This window comes from Meriones unguiculatus, chromosome 20, assembly GCF_030254825.1.
Source record: "Meriones unguiculatus strain TT.TT164.6M chromosome 20, Bangor_MerUng_6.1, whole genome shotgun sequence".
In the NCBI taxonomy this organism is placed as follows: Eukaryota; Metazoa; Chordata; class Mammalia; order Rodentia; family Muridae; genus Meriones; species Meriones unguiculatus.
The window spans coordinates 53,802,040-53,822,905 of NC_083367.1; the positions used below are offsets into that span (position 1 = coordinate 53,802,040).

The window sequence follows — 20,866 nt, forward strand, 5'->3', positions numbered from 1 at the left end:
TCTGATACAGTGAAAGCTATTCAGACTAACTTGGAAGAACATATAGAAGTATCTTTGGAATATGCTTATATAGGAGAATAAATGATACACAGTAAAGTAAATGATAAATTTCTGGTAATACTATTTGAGTTAAATGAAAACATTTTAATATTTTTGCCAGTTTTTATATAGGTATTAAACTTAGAAAATTATATAAACATTCAGATAAATATTTAAGACTGGACAATTTTGTTCAGTTATCTATATTCACACATGTGACGGTAAACTTTTCTTTTAAGATGAAGTTAGCCTATTTCTCTGTATCTAAATGCTATATTAGCATGAAAATGTAAACTAAATATCTAATCATACAGTTCCTCCTAGCTTAAATTTACTAATTACCTGTCTAGGTTACTTTTCTATTATTTGGTGTGACTCTATGACCAAGGCAGCTTAGAAAGTGTTTAATTTGGCTTTGCATTTAAACATGGGGTTAAAGACCATGCTCATGAGCAAGGGCGCAGTGACAGAAGCAGCTGAGAGATCACTTCTTGATTCATCAGGAAGAAGCAGGGGGGCTGGGGGAGCTAACTGGAAAAGGTTCAAGTCCTTTGAATCCCAAGGCCTGCTCCAGTGACACACCACCAAAAGGCCACACCTAATTTTCCGAAACTCTTTGACCGACTGTAGAGGCTTGGACTATGGGAACCTATGGGAACCTATGGGAGCCATTCTCATTCGACCTCCCCACCCTGCCCATCTAATTGTTTCTAGTATGGGGTAATAAATCCTGTTCACATTTCAAGTTGTTTTAATTAAACTTGCAAATGACTTTGGCTTTAGGTTTGTTAAATTGTTATGTTAGATTAAGTACCTATAAATAGTGGCCATTAATTATTATGAAAACATAATTTATGTAATTTCTGCAGGCAGCAACAATTTGCATTGTACTTCCCCCTTAGAGATAAGCAAATGCTGTCCTAATTTTCATGATCATTTTTCTATGTTAGTTGTGACTTTATTTCACAGTGTATGAATGTTTACTAATTTCCTATGCCACAAAACTAAATGTGGATTTATTTATAAAGGTTTAAGTATTATCTACACATATTGTAATTATAAAGTATTTAATTCTGTATGAGCCATAGATTCAAAGTCTTTTTAGAGTTGCTTGGGTTTTTAATATTTCCTTGTAGTTTTTATTATCACTGTTTTAAGATTTTTATTGCTGTGATAAAACACCATGTCCAAAACAACTTGAGGAGGAAACAGTTTATTTCAGCTTACAACTTTTAAGTCTCAGCCCACCACTGAGGGAAGTCGAGGCAGGAATCTGGAGGCAGGAGTTGAAGCAGAAGCCATGATGAGTACTGCTTACTGACTTGCTCAGCCTAGTTTCTTATGCAACTGAGAACCATCAGCCCCCAGATGGCACCACTCGTTATGGGCTGGGCCTTCCCACAACAATCACAAGAGGCTTGCCTAGACACCAGCATAGGAGGGAATTTTCACAATTGTGGTTCTGTCTTCTCAGATAAATGTGTCAAGAAGTTCACAAATGCAGGCACACACAGACACAGGTACAGAGGCACTCATGCAAAATAAAGAAGTAACAAAAATCCCCAAACAAACAAAGACAAAACAAAATCAGGACAATCACATTGTCTATACCAAATGGAAATTACCTCAAAGAAAGGCTTAAATAATTTGCCTTGTATACTATGCTTACTAGAGTATGTAATACATGCACTTTATTACTTAAATTAGTAGAACATTTTCAAGCTTTAAGATTTTTGTATAATTAAAATGAAAATGGGTGAGTTTTCTTTAATATGAGAACTAGAATTCCTCTTTTTCTTGAGACATTATTTATGCTGTAAAAACTTGCTTTCAGATCTTTGTATGTTGCTTAGCATGCTAGCCTGAATAGAGAATTTATAAATTACCCACTTTTGAAACCTAAACATTGCAGCTTTGTAAACAAAACAAACAAACCACTTGTGACGCTTTCTTCCATTTCAGAAAGGCTTCTCTAAGAAAGAAAAGTATTTATTTTGAAACAGTTAATGCTGATGTGCCTCTACAGTTATATCAGAGGTCAGAATTCCGTGTCATTTCAGATTCTCCATTATTTACTGGCTTATTCAGACATTTTGTTTCATTGTTAAGCTAGGTTTAACAACTATATTTTCCACCTAAATAGCTACTTGATCCCAGAATTTAAGCCTTTTGCTACAAAATAATTTATAGCCGTGTTTGTCTTTCTCAGTAGCTTTTAGTCATTTTGCTCCTAATTTGTAATTTTCTCATTATTTTAGATGTTTGTTTGATTTGAGGAAACAGCTTTTGGTAGTGTTGCTTTTTATTTTCACTTTTTGATATACAGTTTAGCTTTTATTAATAATAAAACATTCATTTGTTTTAAATAAAGAGGCTTCTCAGAGTTTTCCATTCTTTAGTTACAAAAGACTTGAAATAAGTTTTAAGGTCCTGTTATATCCAGTTTTCAATTGTAATTGCTTTGCAGTGGAAATGAGGCTTGTGTTTATAGAGTTTAGCTGTTGATGTCTAGCTTACTGATGGTGCACCTATAATCAGCATTTCTTAGGCTAAGCTGGAGATTTGCTAGTTTGGTGCTAGCCTGGGCTACAGATTTAAATTAGTAAATTTAAATGACTCAAATTCAGCTGAATAAATGATTGAATAAAGTGAGCAAGGAGTAAGTCTCCTGGTATAGTCAAGGCTCTGGGTTTAATTAAAAAAAAGATGAACTATTTACAAGTATTCATTCCTGTGCATTCCATAACTATATGATTATAATAATTGGTACAGGTTTGAAACACACTAAACTGTAAGTGGCATGAATATTTATTTCATGTGAAAATGAATTCTAATTAATTCATACACATATGTAGATTTAATGATGCCAATCTAAAGCTGACCAATATTGATCATAGTTTCTTTTTTTGTTGTTGTTACTTATTCCTGTTTTCCATAAAGATTTAAGCATCTTCAACATAACGTCACTTTACTGCATGGATTCTGTTTAAGCCACAGTGAATACTTGCGCTGCTTTCTAAACTTAATCAGTATTCAAAGAAAAATCACCTTTATTCCGTAAAGGCTTTATATTTATTCTTGAATTTACAACATTTTGCATTTATTATTAGGCTTTATTTTATACTAGTTTTATGTTTGCTGAAGAAGCAGAAATATATAGTTCTGGAATATATCTTGTTCCACATTTTCCTTTATTATTAAGATCTTGCATTAGTTTGACACATTGCAACTGATGAGTCAGTATTGCTAGGTTACGGTGTAAGCAGGGGTGCAGTGAAACCATCAAACTGGACTGCTGTGTGGGTAGAAGACAATTTATTGGGAAATGCAAACTGCCAGACGACCAGGAAAAGTTTCAGTTTTCTGGGTGCAGGTAGTGTAGGTCTCCCAGAGCAGACTGGGAGTCGTTTGTGTTAATCAGGAACTACATGCCTTCTGTCAGATATAGTTGACGATTGGGGCCAGATAAGGGAACTATTGGCATTCCGACAAACAGAAACCTGCTACAAGAGAGTTCTAAGGAATGCTGAGTTATATTTCTGTTTATTATTTACTGTTTGTTTATGTTATGGGTAATAACCCTATGTTTATATGTAAGAATCTGGCCTGGCTATAGCATTGTCAGAAGCACTGCCATTTTGGGGCCTGCTTTGGACCTAACAATTAATGTCGACTAAGGACCACAGTTTGTTAGTTTTGGTATTACAGAATCTCTGGGTTCTGACAGGTGTATAGTAGTGTATGTCCATCAGTGTTATATAGAATAGCTGTATTTTCCTGGAATGTTCTGGCCTCTGTGTTTCAGACCCCACTGTTTTTATACTTTTTTTACACTTTAGTGTGTATGTGTATGGGTGCGTGTGTACATGTTTGCAAATGTGCTGTGGCACATACGTAGATGAGCAAGTCACAGGACAACTTTTAAGGTTAGTTCTCTTACCATGTGAATTTCCAGATTGAACTCAGGCCCCTGGGCTTGGCAGCAGGCATTTACCCTCTGAGCATTTCACAGGACTCTTCCCTACTCACTGAGCCCCTAGCAACCTTTGATAGTTATAGTTCTACTATGTCTGTAGTTTTGAAAAGCATTTTCTTTACTTTTTCCAGAATGTCCTGTAGCTCAAATCAGACTGCTTGTTTTTGCTTAACAGTTTGCATTTAAGATTTTTCTATCCTTTTGGTGTGTGATAGTGTTTCTTTTTTTAATTTTATTTTTTTCTTATCAGTTACATTTTATTAACTCTGTATCCCAGCCGTGTCCCGCTCCCTCATTCCCTCCCAGTCCCTCCCTCCCTCCCTCATCTCCACCGTGCCCCTTTCCAAGTCCACTGATAGGGGGGACCTCCTCCCCGTTCATCTGATCCTGTTTTATCAGGTATCTTCAGGACTGGCTGCAAAGCCCTCCTCTGTGGCCTAACAGGACCGCTCCTCCCTTGGGAGGTGGGGAGGCCAAAGAGCCAGTCATTGAGTTCCTGTTAGAAATAGTCCTTGTTCCCATCACTTTGGGAAACCAATTGGTTACTGAGCTACCACAGGCTACATCTGAGTGGAGGTTCTAGGTTATATCCATACATGGTCCTTGGTTGAATGTCAGTCTCAGAAAAGACCCTGTGCCCAGATATATTTGGTCCTTGTGGAGCTCCTATCCTTTCCCCATCAGACTAACTCCCCTTCTTTCTTATGATTCCCTGTACTCTGCCAAAGGTTTGGTCATGAGTCTTTGCTTTGAAAACACCGCTAGTTAGAGTCTTTCAGATGCACTCAGCAGACTCCTGTCATACGTTCAATGCACATCCCATCTGTCTTTCTAAACGAGGATTGATCATCTTACCCCATGTCCGCTCTTTTTATGTGCCAAACAGCACAATAATTATGTTTTAAAATATTTATTTTATTACGTGTATAATGTTATGCCTGCATGTATACCTGAACGCCAGCAGAGGGCACCAGATTTCATTATAGATGGTTGTGAGCCACCATGTGGTCGCTGGAAATTGAACTCAAGTGCTCTTAACCTCTGAGCCATCTCTCCAGCCCAGCAGTATAATTTATACATTTACTTATTGTGGAGCTTTTTGATTGTTTCCAAGTTGCCAAAACTAGATATCCACATGTATGTAGGTCTTAATCTAAATATTTGATAACACTTTTTAACCATTTTTGACAATATATCTTTCTTTCATATATTTAGTCATGTAATTTGAAATTATATACACATACTATGTATTTATGAGTATTGTAGAATATACACAAATACGGAAAATTTAAAAATCTGTGTTCATATATATATAAATGTATATATATATATGAACAATATATATACAATAACATACAATATATATATTGTAGAACTGGGAATTGGACCCAGGGCCTTGTGCATGTCAGACAGGGGTTCTAACATGGTGCTGTGTTCCCGTCCCCGAACTTATTAGTGAAATTAAAGTTTGTTTTCTTCATTCTGTACTGAAGTTTCTAAAAGCGTTAGTCCAAGGCTATAAAGATAGCTCAGTTGGTCAAGTGCTTGTTGCAAAATACCAAGAACCTGGGTATGATCCCCAGAGACAGAGATCCCTGGAGTTTGCAGGCTATGTGCTATGTATGTTCGACAAGTTACAGACAGCGAGAGAAACCTTGTCTTAAAAAAACAAGGAGGATGGCTCTTTAAAAATAAGACTGGAGACTGACCTTTGGCTTTCATGTTCACCATGGCCTAACGCACATGTACATACACAACCACACATAGACATGCATGTATATGCATACACCAAATGTTTAGATAGTGTGATTTCTAAATTTAAACAAAACAAGTTCTAGAAATTCTAGATAGATAATACTAGAGAAAAGCATAGATTGAACATATAAATGACACACTCATTTATTATTCTTGTTATATTTAAAATAAGAAGCTTAAACAGTCTGTCCTATTATTTTGAAAAAGAACGCAAAAGTATTGTATTATTTCCATAGAGTTCTTACTTATTAGAATACAGCCAGTTTATTGGATTTTTTTAAATGTTTGATCACTTATCCCTTTAGTTGTAATTATTCATTATAACGATTTGCCTATTTTTTTCATTGGGGAATTATGCGATATATGCTTCTTTCAGTATTTCTGTAAGAGCCCTTGAAATACTTTGAAGTTAAATGGGATGTCTCATTGTAGTCTCATTGTAGTACCCATATTCCTTCTGTCATATTATACATTGTTTTAGTTTCCACTTCTAACAGTTCTTGTAAATAAGCGCATTCATCCTGGTTCATTGTTTGTGCTTTACTGATGTGTTCATTGGAACTTCCTTAAAAAGTATGGGTTTAATTTAGCCTAGAACTTCAAGTGTTCCAAAAAGTCAGTGTGGTTATACTTCAGCTTTTTAAGTAAAGTGTTAGAAATACATTGATTAAATTTACTTTTAGTCTTCTTTGCATTTCTTTGTTCATGTTGAGTGGGAGAAAAAAAAGTAACCATCAATCTTTTCAGGCTTTCCTAGACCACAGTTTTTATATAAGTACACACTAGGGTTTTGTGTTTTTTTTAAAGCGGATTGTAAGGTTTTTAATATAATTCTCCCTAATATATCTTAGATTGTCTCATACTTAGAAAAATTTAGAATGTTTGTTTTATAATTTTTCTTTTTCTAATACACTTGATTTCTTCTAGTTTATCTATTTTAAATAAAAATGATGAGGAACTTCTAAAGTTTCTTTTTCTATGTTGGCCTTTTGTGGGTCTCTGTGTATGTCATCATCTATTGCAAACAGAAGCTTTTCTCATGAGGGTTGAGTGATGCCTTAATCTATGTATATGAAATGATAGGCCCTAAGAGTTGTTTAATACTATGCCATTTAGCAGAATAACAGAAGGAGAGAATCTCACTTAGCATCTCTGATCTATCTAGCTATAGGTTCTTAGTCCAATAATGATGCTAGGTAAGGACTTTAGCTTGTGGAGCAGGACTTAAATTCAACTGGAAACTGGTTTGTTACTCCCATGACATTTGGCCACTGTTGAATAGCAGGCATGTCTTGCCAGGCCCGTCATTCACAATTGGGTCAGATCCATGAATTTTTCTTTGATAGCAGAATACCCATTTCTATATAGAACTGTACTATATACTACACCCCGTTTTCTAGAGGCTCAGGGGTCGTTGGGAAAGAGGGCCTGGAAAGGTAATATAAAAGCCAGGCCTGAAGGAGTCAGCTGCACATAGGACCTTACAGTAGTTGTGACACAAAGACCTATATAAGCCTAAACCAGACCAGATCTCAGCATAGAGAGGAGAATTGGGCATTAAAGTTAACAATTACTTTTATAACAATATAATGCCTGTTACACAGTTGGTAATAAAGTTGGGAGTTGAGTAGCCCCTGTTAATAATAGTGCCCTTATTGGGATTGATAATGGTATAATGATCTAACTCACTAGTTGATTGGTTGTTCTTTTATTTAATATTTTAATTTTTATTTTCAATTTTGTTTGTGTGTGTTTGTACATGTACACAAGCACATACATACAAATGCCTGCATGTCTGTGGAGGGCATTGAAGTCCCTGGTGCTGCAGCAGGTTACAGAAGGTTGTGAGCTGCCTGATGTGAGTCCTGGGACCCAAACTTGGATCATATCGAAGAGCCAAGAGCAATAAGTACTCTTAACCACTGAGTCATGTCTTCAGTTCTGGTCAGTTTTCCAGAATGATGCAAAGAGTGTATTAGGCTATTAAACTCTTAAATTATCAAGAAACAAGGAGATACTACTACTTTAAAGTTAATCTATATGTATTCTGATTTTTAAAACAGCCTTTTAACATGAGGAACATAGTTTTTTTTTTTATTTATTGATTTAAAGCAAAACTAGTAATGTAGCCAAAATATTTTATTCCAGCAGCAAGAACGTTAAAAATGTTTTGTCTTCTCCCAAATAATTTAAATAGATAAGATTGAATATAGTAATATTTACTAGCAGTGGGCATAGTAGCACATACCTCTAGTTCCAGCACTTGGGAATCTGAGGTGTGAAGTTGGAGGCCAGATTGATTTACAGAAAGACTTGCTGTTTCCAACAAAACAAAGCAAAACAACAGCAGCAGCAAACTGAAAGTTGTGAAGTGGCTTCTGCTGAGGGAAGCATGTCAGCTGTTTATGTCTTCTGATCCTGCCCGCTTCCCGCTTTCGTGGGTAGCTGCATTCGTCCGTGTAATAAAAACTTCTTTGATAGACATCGCTTGTCTGTGCCCATAGCTGCCTTTTCCCTCTTTTCCTTTTTAACTTGGTGGTCTGCGTATACAGTGAGCAGTGATGTATGTAGACAGCTACACCTTTGTAAACAGTCGCTGTCGGCGCCAAGTTAGTTTGTAGTGCTGATCTTGAATGAAGTGCACCTGCTCGTGACTGGATGGCTGCAGTAAATGTCACCCAAAACATAATTTTGGGTTGTTGTTGAATCTGATAGCGTTTATCCCAGAACTCTGTTAAGAATCTTTTTCTGGGAGTTACAGAAACCTGCATTGAGAACAGAGTAGTTTTTGTTTGTCAGTCGTGGGAAATTAAGAGTGTTACTAAGAAGTAATTGACTCTGTGCCATTCATCTTGTAATATATATAATGTATGTATATACTACCTTTTGTTCATTCATTCATCATTTGATTAAACTTTAGGTCATCTTTACATTCTGACTATGCGGAATAACCATATTTGTATACAAATTTTGTTTGGAGTCATATTTTACTTTTCTTGAATATATACCAAATAGAATTGTATAGTCCTAAAGTATTTTTGTGTCTACCTTAGTGAGGAACCAGCAAATTGTTTGCACAGTGGCTGCACAACACGGGAAGATTCTTAATTACCCAATACTTGGAATTTTCCATTTTTGTGGCCTTTCTAGTGGGTGTCAAGTGGTATTGTGATTTTGTTTCATGTTTTCCTATAGCATCATGCTTAGTATACATTGCTATGTATTTCATAAAGAAACTTAAATGCTTTTTGTTTTTCTTTTCTTTTACTATTTCTGAATTATGATTTATTTATATGTTGTACAAAAGCTTCTTATCAGATGTGTATTTGCAAAACTTTTTTCTTCTATACTTTTTTTTTAACTTTCTCAAATCTATTCTTGGAAGCATGAACTTGACTTAACTTGTTTTCTGTTGTCTTTTGTTGTTCTTATTTTTGATGTAGTATTTAAGCATTCTTTTCTTGAAGATTTATTCCTATGTTTTCTCATAAGAGTTTTATAGTTTTAGATTTTAAGGCTTTTAGGCTGTTGATTTATATTGAGTTGTTTTTTTTTTTTTTGTTGTTTGTAGTTGAGATAATGGTCTAGTTCCTTCTCCCTTGCTCTTCCTCTCTCCTCTTCCTCTTTTCTCTGGTTATTGCATTGTTGCTTATTAAAAGACTGTTTCTTCTCCTTGTCAGACACTCATCAGAAATCATTTCACCGTAGACACACGAGGGGTTATATTGTTGTTGTCTTGTTTGTTTTTCTGCACTCTGAGGTCTATGCAGGATTGTGCTTATCTTTGCACAAGTATGGCACAGTTTTTGTTTTGATTCCCTTGTTGAGTATAGAAATAGGGACCACTGATCCTAAATTGTACATTACCCTCTCATTCCAAGGTTGTTTTTACTAATCTGGGTTTTTCCAATTGTGTATGGATTTTAGAGTCAGCTTGCTACTTTCTGAAAAGTCACCAGGGTTCTGAGAGAGATTGCACAGAATCTATCAATTACTATGGGTTGTATTAAAAATCTCATTTTTATATATTCTGGTTCATAGATATTGGTTTTTATTTAGGATTTTAGTTCCTTTCAGTTGTATTTTGTAGCTTCAGTGGGAAAATCTTAGTCATCTTTTTCAAAAAAGCATTCATTCCTAAGTAATTTTTGATGACATTATAGAAGGAATTGCTCTCTTAATTTTCTTTGGATTATTTATTGCTAGTTCAGGATACAATTGGCTTCAGTATATTGATCTTATTCTGTGAACCTTGAAGAAAATCTTAGTTCCAGTAGTATTTTCTCTATGCAAGATTATGTCATCTGTGAATAAAATAGTTTTATTTCTTCTCTTTCTGTCTAGATGCCCTATATATCTTTTTTCTTGCCTAAATGCCCTGGCTAGAACCTCCACTGCACTGTTGAATAGAAGTGGTGAGTCGAGACTTTCTTGTCTTATTTCTGATCTTCATGGCTAAGCACATACAGGCTTTGGCTTTTGTGAAACAATAGCGGTGATTTTTCATAGGTGTCCTTTATGAAGCTCTAGAACTCCCTTCAAGTAATCCCTTCAGCTCCCTTCAAATTGATTATTATTTTTTCTCTTGAAAGAATAAAATAGTCTTTTGATCACTTGTTATTATGCATTTGTTTTAATTCCATTGATAAGGTATCATATCGTTTTTTTTTTCTTTTTCTCTTTTTTCTATTGAGCCAGCCTTGTATTGCTGGCATTGATTTATCTTTGGCATGATTTGATGTCTATCATCTGTCTTTTTGTCTATCCATCTATCTCATCCAAGTTAAGACATTTGAATCTGTTACTGGGTTATTTTACGACTAGTTCATGAATACTTTCTATTTCTATATTCCGAAGTCATTGATCTATAGGTTTTTGTTGTTGTTGTTATGCATTTGATTTTGTTGTCACTAGTATTGGCTTTGAAAAGAAAAACAGCTTAGAAATGTTTTTGTATGCTCTTATTTTGTGCATTTTAAGAATTGGTATTATTTTTTTTTTTAGTAGAAGCCATCCGTGGAATTTAATTTCTCCATAAATTGGTTGTCTGTCAATAAATTCTGGACTTGGACTTTCTGCAGCCTAGTTTTGGTCACTATTCATTCCTTTCCTTAGTACAAATCTATACAGATGCTCTGTAAGTTCTTGAGTTAGTTTTTGAATGTTCTATCTTTGTTATGAATAATACATGCCAGTCTTTTTCCCTGCTTGGTTAGGGTTAAAGCTAAAGTTTTAAAGACTTGGTTTTCTTGATTCTCTCATTGTTTTTCTGTGCTCTATTTCATTTATTTGTGCTCAGTACTTGTATTTTCTTTTCATCTCTGCTTTTCTTTCTCTGGTATCTTCAGGTTGAAAATGAAGTTGTTAATTTGAGTGCTTTTAAAAGAATATATGACCATACATTTCCTTTTAAGCATTGTTTTACCTACATTTCATAAAATTTGTTCTGTATTTACTTTTTGACTTTTTCATGATTGCTCATTTGATAAAATCCACGCCAGCTGTATCTTATTTGTAGTTGCATCACAAAGTGTGTTTGTATTTTCCTAAATTATGTACCAATTGATTATTACTTTTTTGTTTATTTATTTTGAGAATTCTTTGAATTGTCTTATTTCTGATTTCTAGTTTTATTTCATTGTGTTTATTGAGTATACTTTGTATCACTTCTTTTTGGAATATATTGGGACTTATGTATAATGAAACACTTTCTGATGAGAGGACATCAGGAAGTTGAAGTTTTCAATATTTTTTCAACGGAAAATTAATAGGTGCTATTCAAAATATATCTTATAAAAGAAGGCATTTTAATCCCTTAGAATACTTAGTTATGGTCATAGAAATGGTCTTTATGGTATTTGTGAATAACTTTCACTATAAGTACTTAGTCTTCATAATATAGACTAAATGTGTTTGTGTGTGTGTGTGTTTCTGAGAGTTGTTCTATTTTCTTGGTATATTTCCAATAAAACTAGACTATTTCTATGTGAACATATTTTAGTTTTATTGTCCACTCTTTTCCTAGATGTTTATGATGGTTGTTATTGGCTTATAAATCTCCAGAAATATTGTAGAGCTTAAGCTCTGCAGGCTTTTACAGCTTCCTATTAGCGCTTATTTTAACATGGCTCAAATATGGACCCTGTGTTAATTTTTTTCTGATCATTTTGTCTGTCTTTAGGTTTGTATATGGTAGTATTTCTTTTTGTTACTTAGAATTATGTAATTTAGTTATATTTTCTATTCTTGTTGTATGTTAACCATTTTTCAGATGTCCAGGGAGCTCTAAAGTTTTAAAAGTTCTGGCATTTTTTCTTAAAAGAGGACCCTGCAATATAACCCAGGCTGCCCTGAGTGAAATCTGTGATCACTTCTGAGTACTGAGATTTAGGCATATACTTCTAGACCCTGCTAATTGGATAGTGTATCTCTGTTCATTGCATATCATGATACTTTTTCTGTAAAATAGTTATGTATATTCAGATTCAGCTAGGTATCACTTCAAACTTAGCTTTTTTATTATCTATGTAACCTTGGATAATTTCCTCAGTTTAGGTTTTATGAAATCAAATAATATTAGTACTTGAAGATGATTCTTAGGCTAGATCTTATAGGATTAGTGCTCATTATAGTTTTGAGGTATAATAAATATTTGTATCCTGCTGATGCCTTTAGAATTGACAAGCCAGGACCATTCTTCACAATTCATCTTATTTTCCTTTTCTCATATAATTTTATTAAACAGCAAAAATATTTTATATTTACTAAGTTATGTATGCTCAACATGAACTCTTATAATTTTGTGTGTAGATTCTATAACAACAAAATTTGGTTAATTTAACTTCCTCACATAGACATTTAAGAGTGAAACATTCTGAAAAAGAGTAGTATATATACATCACCTCAGCTCATACTTGAAAAAAATCCATTTCTTTCTACTATAGAAAGTTGAATCCTAATCCTAATTCTCATTTGTTACTGTCCCATGACTGGAACCAACTTAATCTTTGACAACTCCTGCGTAGGAATGAATGGATATATATGCATGTATACACACACACACACACACACACATTATATGTATAATTTATGTGTGTGTATGTGTGTACATATGTATGTTATGTACATTCATAAGAACTTTTTGAACTGTTTTATTTCAGATTTATTTCACACTTAAAATATACATATAAAATTTATTATCCTTCATAATTGGTTAAAATATTTTTTTTTAACTCTAGAATGACAATTGTTGTAATCTGTTAGGTGGCCTATAACCTACAGTTTTTGTAAGATCAGAAAAATGTGGATGAGTAAATTGAATCCAATAATTTATTATACCAAGGAAGACTAAGAAGAACAATTTATTCTGTGAGGTAATTCAGTATTGAAATGAAAATTGTTTTTTAAAACAAAGTTAACGGTCTTCAAGCACACATTCACAAGGAGTCTTTATAAAGGTGCTAGATGTCCCTTGCCACCATAGAGAGAACTTCTTTATTAGGAGGTTGTTTTCTTAAATCTTATGTACGATGTATAGTTTTACTTTTTATGTCGCTGCTTGGGGTGTTAATGTGTAAAAGTTCATTCTGTTTTTTTTGTTTTAAAGCTGTTTGAACTGCTGGGACCTGAAGGACTCGATCTGATTGAGAAACTCCTCCAGAATAGAATTACAATTGTAGATCGATTTCTTAATTCCTCAAGTGATCATAAGTTTCAGGTTCTTCAAGGTAAGAGTTTGGTAATAATCGTAATCTAAATGAAAAATTCATGGCGAGGGCAGTGCTAATTGGACTTAAGTGAGTTTTCTGAAAAACATAAAGTTTGGCTAGAGGTGTGTTTCGGAGAGGAATGGGGACTAAATACAACTATGCTTCCTTATAGCTCAATGAAATTCAAGAATAAATAAAATGTTTAAAAAGAGAGATTTGTTAGTTAATAGAATTTTAATGTAATTGTGCTTTTTATGTTTTTTGGTTTGTAATATTACTGATGCTAGTCTTTACTATAAAATGAGACATGGAAGAAACATACGTGACACAAATAGGATGGTATATTGGTATTTGGGCATAGCATTTTTGTGATATGTAAAACAATATGGACAGTTTTTTACGAGTGAATACAGATATTACTTATTGTATGCCTAGGACTATCATACTTTTTCTTCAACTTTTTATTTTGAAAATTTTCAGACCCTATTAAACGTAGAATTATAACAAAGCAAATACTTGACACGCACTTATGTGGGTTCACCGCTCATTAACATTTGTTCCATCGTTCATTTTACAGGCACATACACATAGACTCTCTCTCTTTCTCTCACACACACAAGGGAGGAGGGAGGGAAGAGAAGGAGGAGAAAAAGAGAGGCGAAAAGACATTGTAAGAATACCATTTAAATGTTTTCTTATTAATGACAGGAAATTGTGCACCTCATGGTAAGCATTCTATGAACTTGTGTACAGGTAAGAACAGGGACACGGGGTAAGATGATCAATCCTCACCTAGAAAGACAAATGGGATGTGCATTGGACGTATGACAGGAGTCTACTGCAGAAGGCCTCTGAAAGACTCTACCTAGCAGTGTTTCAAAACAGATACTAAGACTCATAACCAAACCTTTGGCAGAAGGGGAGTTAGTATGAAGTAAAAAGGATAGGAACTCCACATGGACCAAATATATCTGGGCACAGGGGTCTTTTCTGAGACTGACATTCAACCAAGGACCATGTATGGATATAACGTAGAACCTCTGCTCTGATGAAGCCCGTGGTAGCTCAGTAACCAATTGGTTTCCCATAGTAAGGGGAACAGGGACTATTTCTGACAGGAACCCAAGGGAGGAATAGTCCTGCTAGGCCACAGAGGAGGACTTTGCAGCCAGTCCTGAAGATACCTGATAAAACAGGGTCAGATAAAAGGGGAGGAGGTCCTCCCCAATCAGTGGACTTGGAAAGGGGCAGGGAGGAGATGAGGGAGGGAGGATGGGATTGAGAGGGAATGAGGGAGTGGGATACAGCTGGGATACAGAATTAATAAAATGTAACTATATAAGTGAGTATATCCCATGTTTGTCTTTCTCCTTCTGGGATATTTCACTCAGAATGATCTTTTCTAGATCCCACCATTTGCCTGCAAATTTCATGATTTCCTCCTTTTTGATTGCTGAGTAGTATTCCATTGTATAAAAATACCACAATTTCTGTACCCATTCCACCGTTGATGGACATCTGGGTTGTTTCCAGGTTCTGGCTATTACAAATAGAGCTGCTATAAACATGGTTGAGCAAGTGTCCTTTTTGTGTACTTGAACAAACTTTGGGTATATACCTAGCAGTGGTATAGCTGGATCTGGAGGAAGCACTATTCCTATTTGTCTTAGAAAGCGCCAGATAGATTTCCAGAGTGGTTGTACCAGTTTACATTCCCACCAGCAGTGGAGGAGGGTTCCCCTTTCTCCACAACCTCTCCAGCATGTGTTATCGCTTGAGTTTTTCATCTTGGCCATTCTGATGGGTGTAAGGTGATATCTCAGGGTCGTTTTGATTTGCATTTCCCTGATGGCTAATGAGGATCAGCATTTCTTTAAGTGTTTTTCTGCCATTCGATATTCCTCTGTCGAGAATTCTCTGTTTAGCTCTGTTCCCATTTTTTAATTGGATTACTTGGATTGCTGCTTTTCAGCTTCTTTAGTTCTTTGTATATACTGGATATTAGTCCTCTGTCAGATAAAGGGTTAGTGAAGACCCAGCTATACCACTCTTAGGTATATACCCAAAGTTCGTTCAAGTACACAAAAGGGATACTTGCTCAACCATGTTTATAGCATCTTTATTTGTTATAGCCAGAACCTGGAAACAACCCAGATGTCCATCAACGGAGGAATGGGTACAGAAATTGTGGTATTTTTACACAATGGAATACTACTCAGCAATCCAAAAGGAGGAAATCATGAAATTTGCAGGCAAATGGTGGGATCTAGAAAAGATCATTCTGAGTGAAATATCCCAGAAGGAGAAAGACAAACATGGGATATACTCACTTATATAGACCTATGAGATATGATAAACATAATGAAATCTATACACCTAAAAAAGATAATCAATTGAGCGGACATGGGGTAAGATGATCAATCCTCGTTTAGAAAGACAGATGGGATGTGCATTGAACGTATGACAGGAGTCTACTGAGCGCATCTGAAAGACTCGAACTAGCAGTGTTTTCAAAGCAAAGACTCATGACCAAACCTTTGGCAGAGTACAGGGAATCATAAGAAAGAAGGGGAGTTAGTCTGATGGGGAAAGGATAGGAGCTCCACAAGGACCAAATATATCTGGGCACAGGGTCTTTTCTGAGACTGACATTCAACCAAGGACCATGTATGGATCTAACCTAGAATCTCCACTCAGATGTAGCCTGTGGTAGCTCAGTAACCAATTGGTTTCCCAAAGTGAGGGGAACAAGGACTATTTCTAACAGGAACTCAATGACTGGCTCTTTGGTCTCCCCATCCCCAAAGGGAGGAGCAGTCCTGTTAGGCCACAGAGGAGGACTTTGCAGCCAGTCCTGAAGATACCTGATAAAACAGGATCAGATGAATGGGGAGGAGGTCCCCCCTATCAGTGGACTTGGAAAGGGGCACGGTGGAGATGAGGGAGGGAGGGACTGGGAGGGAATGAGGGATCGGGACACGGCTGGGATACAGAGTTAATAAAATGTAACTGATAAAAAAAATAAAATAAAATAAAATTAAAAAATAAAAATAAATAAAATAAAATGTAACTAATAATAAAAAAATAAAATTAAATTAAAAAAAAGAACAGGGACAGTTACAACTATTATTTAACTATTGCACTTAGGAAATGGAACACCTGGAATGCCATGTATTATATGTATTTTAAGACCCTTTTCAAACAAAATAATAAAATAAAACTTACTTTGAGATATCATGACAGGGCTGCCAGGCTCAGGTTTTTACAAATGAAAATGAACTTTTTGACACTTTTAGTCAAGTCTACCTTGCCAACTTTATTAATTGGAATTTTAAAAAATCATGAGAAACTATTTAAACTTCTATCTATGTTGACATCTCTATGCTTACCTTTTATTTATGTTACTTTTTATTTCCTTCTGGTAATGGCACTGAAAAGGCATGACAAAAACAACCTTGATTTAAATCCAAACTTATTTTTTAAAATTTTGTAAATCCTCATAAATGTTCTTAGAAGGCTGGAATTGCATTAAGATTGTTTGAAACTTATTCATCTCTGACAATTCTTCTGTGACATTAAAATGTTTCTCTCTCACCTGCAATAAATATACAATTATGCATCTTAGACATCACCAGTTCACCTTTTGCAGCTTACAGTGTTTAGGCTGATTTTTGTTAAGTTGGGTTTTTGTTGTTTGCTTAACCAGTAGGATTATAGCAGCAGCAACAAAAACTGTTCCTTGAAGTCTTTTTCTCCTACTCTGTCTGTGAGTTCCCTATAATACAAAATTTAAGCTATGAAACCTTAGTATATAATCAGTTTAGTGTAATGGTCTGAGGTTTGGGAAAAGTGATTGTAAGCTTAGTAGATTTGAATTTATGCTTAGATTTGAATTCTTTCATGAAACATTCAAATTAAGGCTGAAGACATAAATGTGAGGTGAAACTGTGAGTTTTCATTTTAACATTGCCTTAACTCCCTAGATTGGAAATATCCTTAAGTAGTATTGAAAATGGTAAAATACATAATTTAAGTCTTAAATTATTATTGAGGTTTACTTCAAAACCACCGTTTCACAAATGCACTTCTTAGGTATTATGAGGGTTAATATTTTAAGCAGTAAATGGTTTCTTGGTACCCATAACCAAGGAATAGCTAATTTAGAATTCAGAGGTGGAGTTGTTTTGTTTTGTTTGTTTTGCTATAAAAGAATTACATTTAAACTTGTATTTTATACAGGCAAATCTCACAGGTTTTGAAAATTTGCTACCTTTAATAATATTTTTTTAATAGAGTAGATGGTTTGTATCTATAGTAAAAGAAAATTTCTGCAGAATTTTTTTCCTAATCTAGTCTCATTTGTAAAAAATTGTTTTTACTATATTAATAACAGGATGAATGACCACTTGAAAATTTAGTTTTTGCACTAAACTTAGTTTGGGATGATAAAGCACGTTTGTTTATTTTTAATAAAACTGCCACTTTTTCTAATGTAGAATATTGTTTTAAAAGAAAGAATCCATCTACAAAAATTTCTCTGTGTCTTAAAGGAAGATAAGGAATCACTTCTATAATTATAACACCATGAAGGTAGTGCTCAGATTCTCCATGCTGGCCATGAATGTAAGATCCACAGTTACCCTGTAGGCAGCTTGGTGCAGTGTACAGCCTGAGCCCACCCAGAGTGGCTCTAACCGTCCTGACATGTAATGAATAAATGCCACTGAAAAATAAAACCTTATAAATCACATTTCATTGATAACTCTTCAGTTCTTTCTAAAAGCGAATATGCTTCAAAACTACCATTGTGTTTGTAACCAAGGAATACACTTTTTAATAAAATCATTGAAATGCAAAAAAAAAAAAGATTGTTAGAAACTTGGTTGTTTGAAATTTAGCAATTTGACCTTTTTACAGGGCTCTGAGCTCCTCAAATACATGGGGCAGCTAGGTCTACACTGCCCTGCTCCCCAGAGATTCCACACCACTGCACACTGGTTTAAGAACAGATAGTTTGTAAACTGCTTGTTTGTTTGTTTTACCATAAATAATGACATTAGTTCCTGGTCCAATCCTGCAATTTTGTAAATCTGAAAAGTGTGTGTGTTTTCTTGGTTAGTATTCTAAATGTTACTATCGAGATACATATGGATTACAGATTTTAAAAGCTCTATTGTGTCAACATAAGGATGAGTTAGTACTCCCATTTATGCTCATATTTTATTCTCATTTTACATATTTTATTCTATAATGATAACATAAAAGCAATGTACTTTTTAATTGACATTAGATATTAATTTACTTTTCAGTCCTGGAAATTGAACTTAGGGCCTTACACATGCTCAGGAAGAATTTTATCACAGAACTATATTCCCTTCCATAAAAGATTAAATTTAAATTGTTAAAAAGTGCATTTAAGCCATTAGCATGACCTGAAATGTTTTCTACTCTTCTCATATAGCCTTTACTTATATTCTATATTCGATTGTTGTTAATGTTGCTACTAATTATGACTAATTATATTCTTTAAAATTTTATGTATTTAAACAAAAAATTTCAACTTGCATATTCTTAAAGGTTTTTAGTAGACTTTTGTTCCATGTATTTATAGAGTTTTCCATATTGAATGAGAAATTATTTTTCTTATTTTTTTTCTCCAACATCCAACATTGGATTTGTTACTCCATTTCTCTATTTCTATTTTATCAAAGAAAAAATTCAAATAATGATAATATCTAAGTAATAGAGTTGTGACATTAAGTAAACTAATGTCTTGTGGCTCCTAAATATTTTTAAAATTGTAATTGATTATTTTGTTTACATCACAATCATAGCTCCCTCCCTCCTCTCTCCTCTCCTGGTCCCACCCTCCCTCCTTTTTTTCCTCTCCCCCCTCTTTTATTCCATATTTTTTTTTAATGGGATGGACCAGTGGATTTCTTAGTGGTAAATGTGTTTTCCAGCAAACTTGGCAACTTGAGTTGATTATCTTGGTCATGTGGTAGAATGAGAACACTGACTTCTACAAATTATCTTTAGACCATCATGTGCAAGTGTTTGCACATAAGTACATACACACACATACACACACACACACACACACACACACACACACACACACACGCACCTTTACACAAACACATGCACATACCTAATCACCCCATATACAAAGTGTATTTTTTCTTAAAAAATAAAGTTTTAGTAGGTTGTAGAAATATTTTGAACAAAAGATCCTTTATTCTGTTTCACTATTGTTAAAAGTCATTTCTATATTTTGTTATATTTTACATTTAATGTTGTTTCAGATTCTCTAAGTACCAAATTATGCTTTTTTATTATTAAAGTGTTGTGGTTTTTTTTAACTGAGAAAATTACTAACTGTAGCCACTCTTTTATATTTGTATTCTAAAGTCACCATTTAGATAGAATGGCTTATTTTCTTTTAGGATTTCTAGCTTCATAATGAATTTGATTTTTTAAAATCAAGATAAACATCTACCCTAATTTATTTCCAATCTTCTAACAAGGAAATGTAAGTTGCCTGAGATGTGAAAGGCCTCTACCATGAAGATGTTGTGAATTAAAGCTTGGTTTTGGTACTACTTTTTAAAAACCTGTTCAGATTTCCGTTATTTTTTTTTTTTCATGAATGAATGAATTAATTAGCTTTACATCCCAATAAGAAATACTCCTCCCTTATGAGAGAGAGAGAGAGAGAGACAGAGACAGAGATAGACAGAAAGAGAACATGAAGTTCTGTGTAAGGAGGTATTTGGGAGGAGATGGGGGAAGGCAAAGAATATAATCAATGTGTTATGTATTATATTTTTTAAAAAATTAAAAAGATACCTAAAATGCAGTTAAAGTTAGTATATGCCATCTGTTAACTCTCCTTTGAATATTATACAAGATTTTTTTTCCAGAATAATTAGGTTTTATAAGAACATAAACTTATACTTTATTCTTCAGTAACATTTTATGTTACAGTTGCTATCATAGTTACTTAATTTGGTTCTGTATAGCAGTCTTTACAGATAGTAGAGCCTAAAAAGAAACACCATGCATTTAAGCATTTACAACTGACTTTAAAAAAAAAATCATTAGTTATTTACTATCTTCAATTTTATAGAGTTGTAGTACATGTTGATTGAGTTGCATATATTTTTGTATTTTTGTTTTCTGCCTTGGATAATGACAAGTATGTATAACTATTTTGTTGCTATCAACTTCTCATAAAATATTAGTTACACTAGTACATAACATTTGTTATGTTATTTAAAGGATGGTTTCACACTTCAAAGCATTTTAGCAGTTATTTATGGTTAGATGATTGTATTATTTATATTCTTAAAATATCCTCCTTCATATCTATCTTGCTGGTTTGTTT

At 34.2% G+C, this 20,866-nt stretch overlaps 1 protein-coding gene across 3 annotated transcripts in view; it reads left to right on the forward strand.

Moving 5' to 3' along the window:
• The window catches only part of Ascc3 (activating signal cointegrator 1 complex subunit 3), a 312,592-nt gene that overhangs the window by 35,451 nt on the left and 256,275 nt on the right, over positions 1 to 20,866 (forward strand). For all 3 annotated transcript variants that reach the window (XM_060373328.1, XM_021652647.2, XM_060373327.1), the window contains exon 5: positions 13,377 to 13,497. In XM_060373328.1, the coding sequence (XP_060229311.1) occupies positions 13,377 to 13,497 (121 nt within the window). The remainder of the gene's footprint in view (positions 1 to 13,376; positions 13,498 to 20,866) is intronic.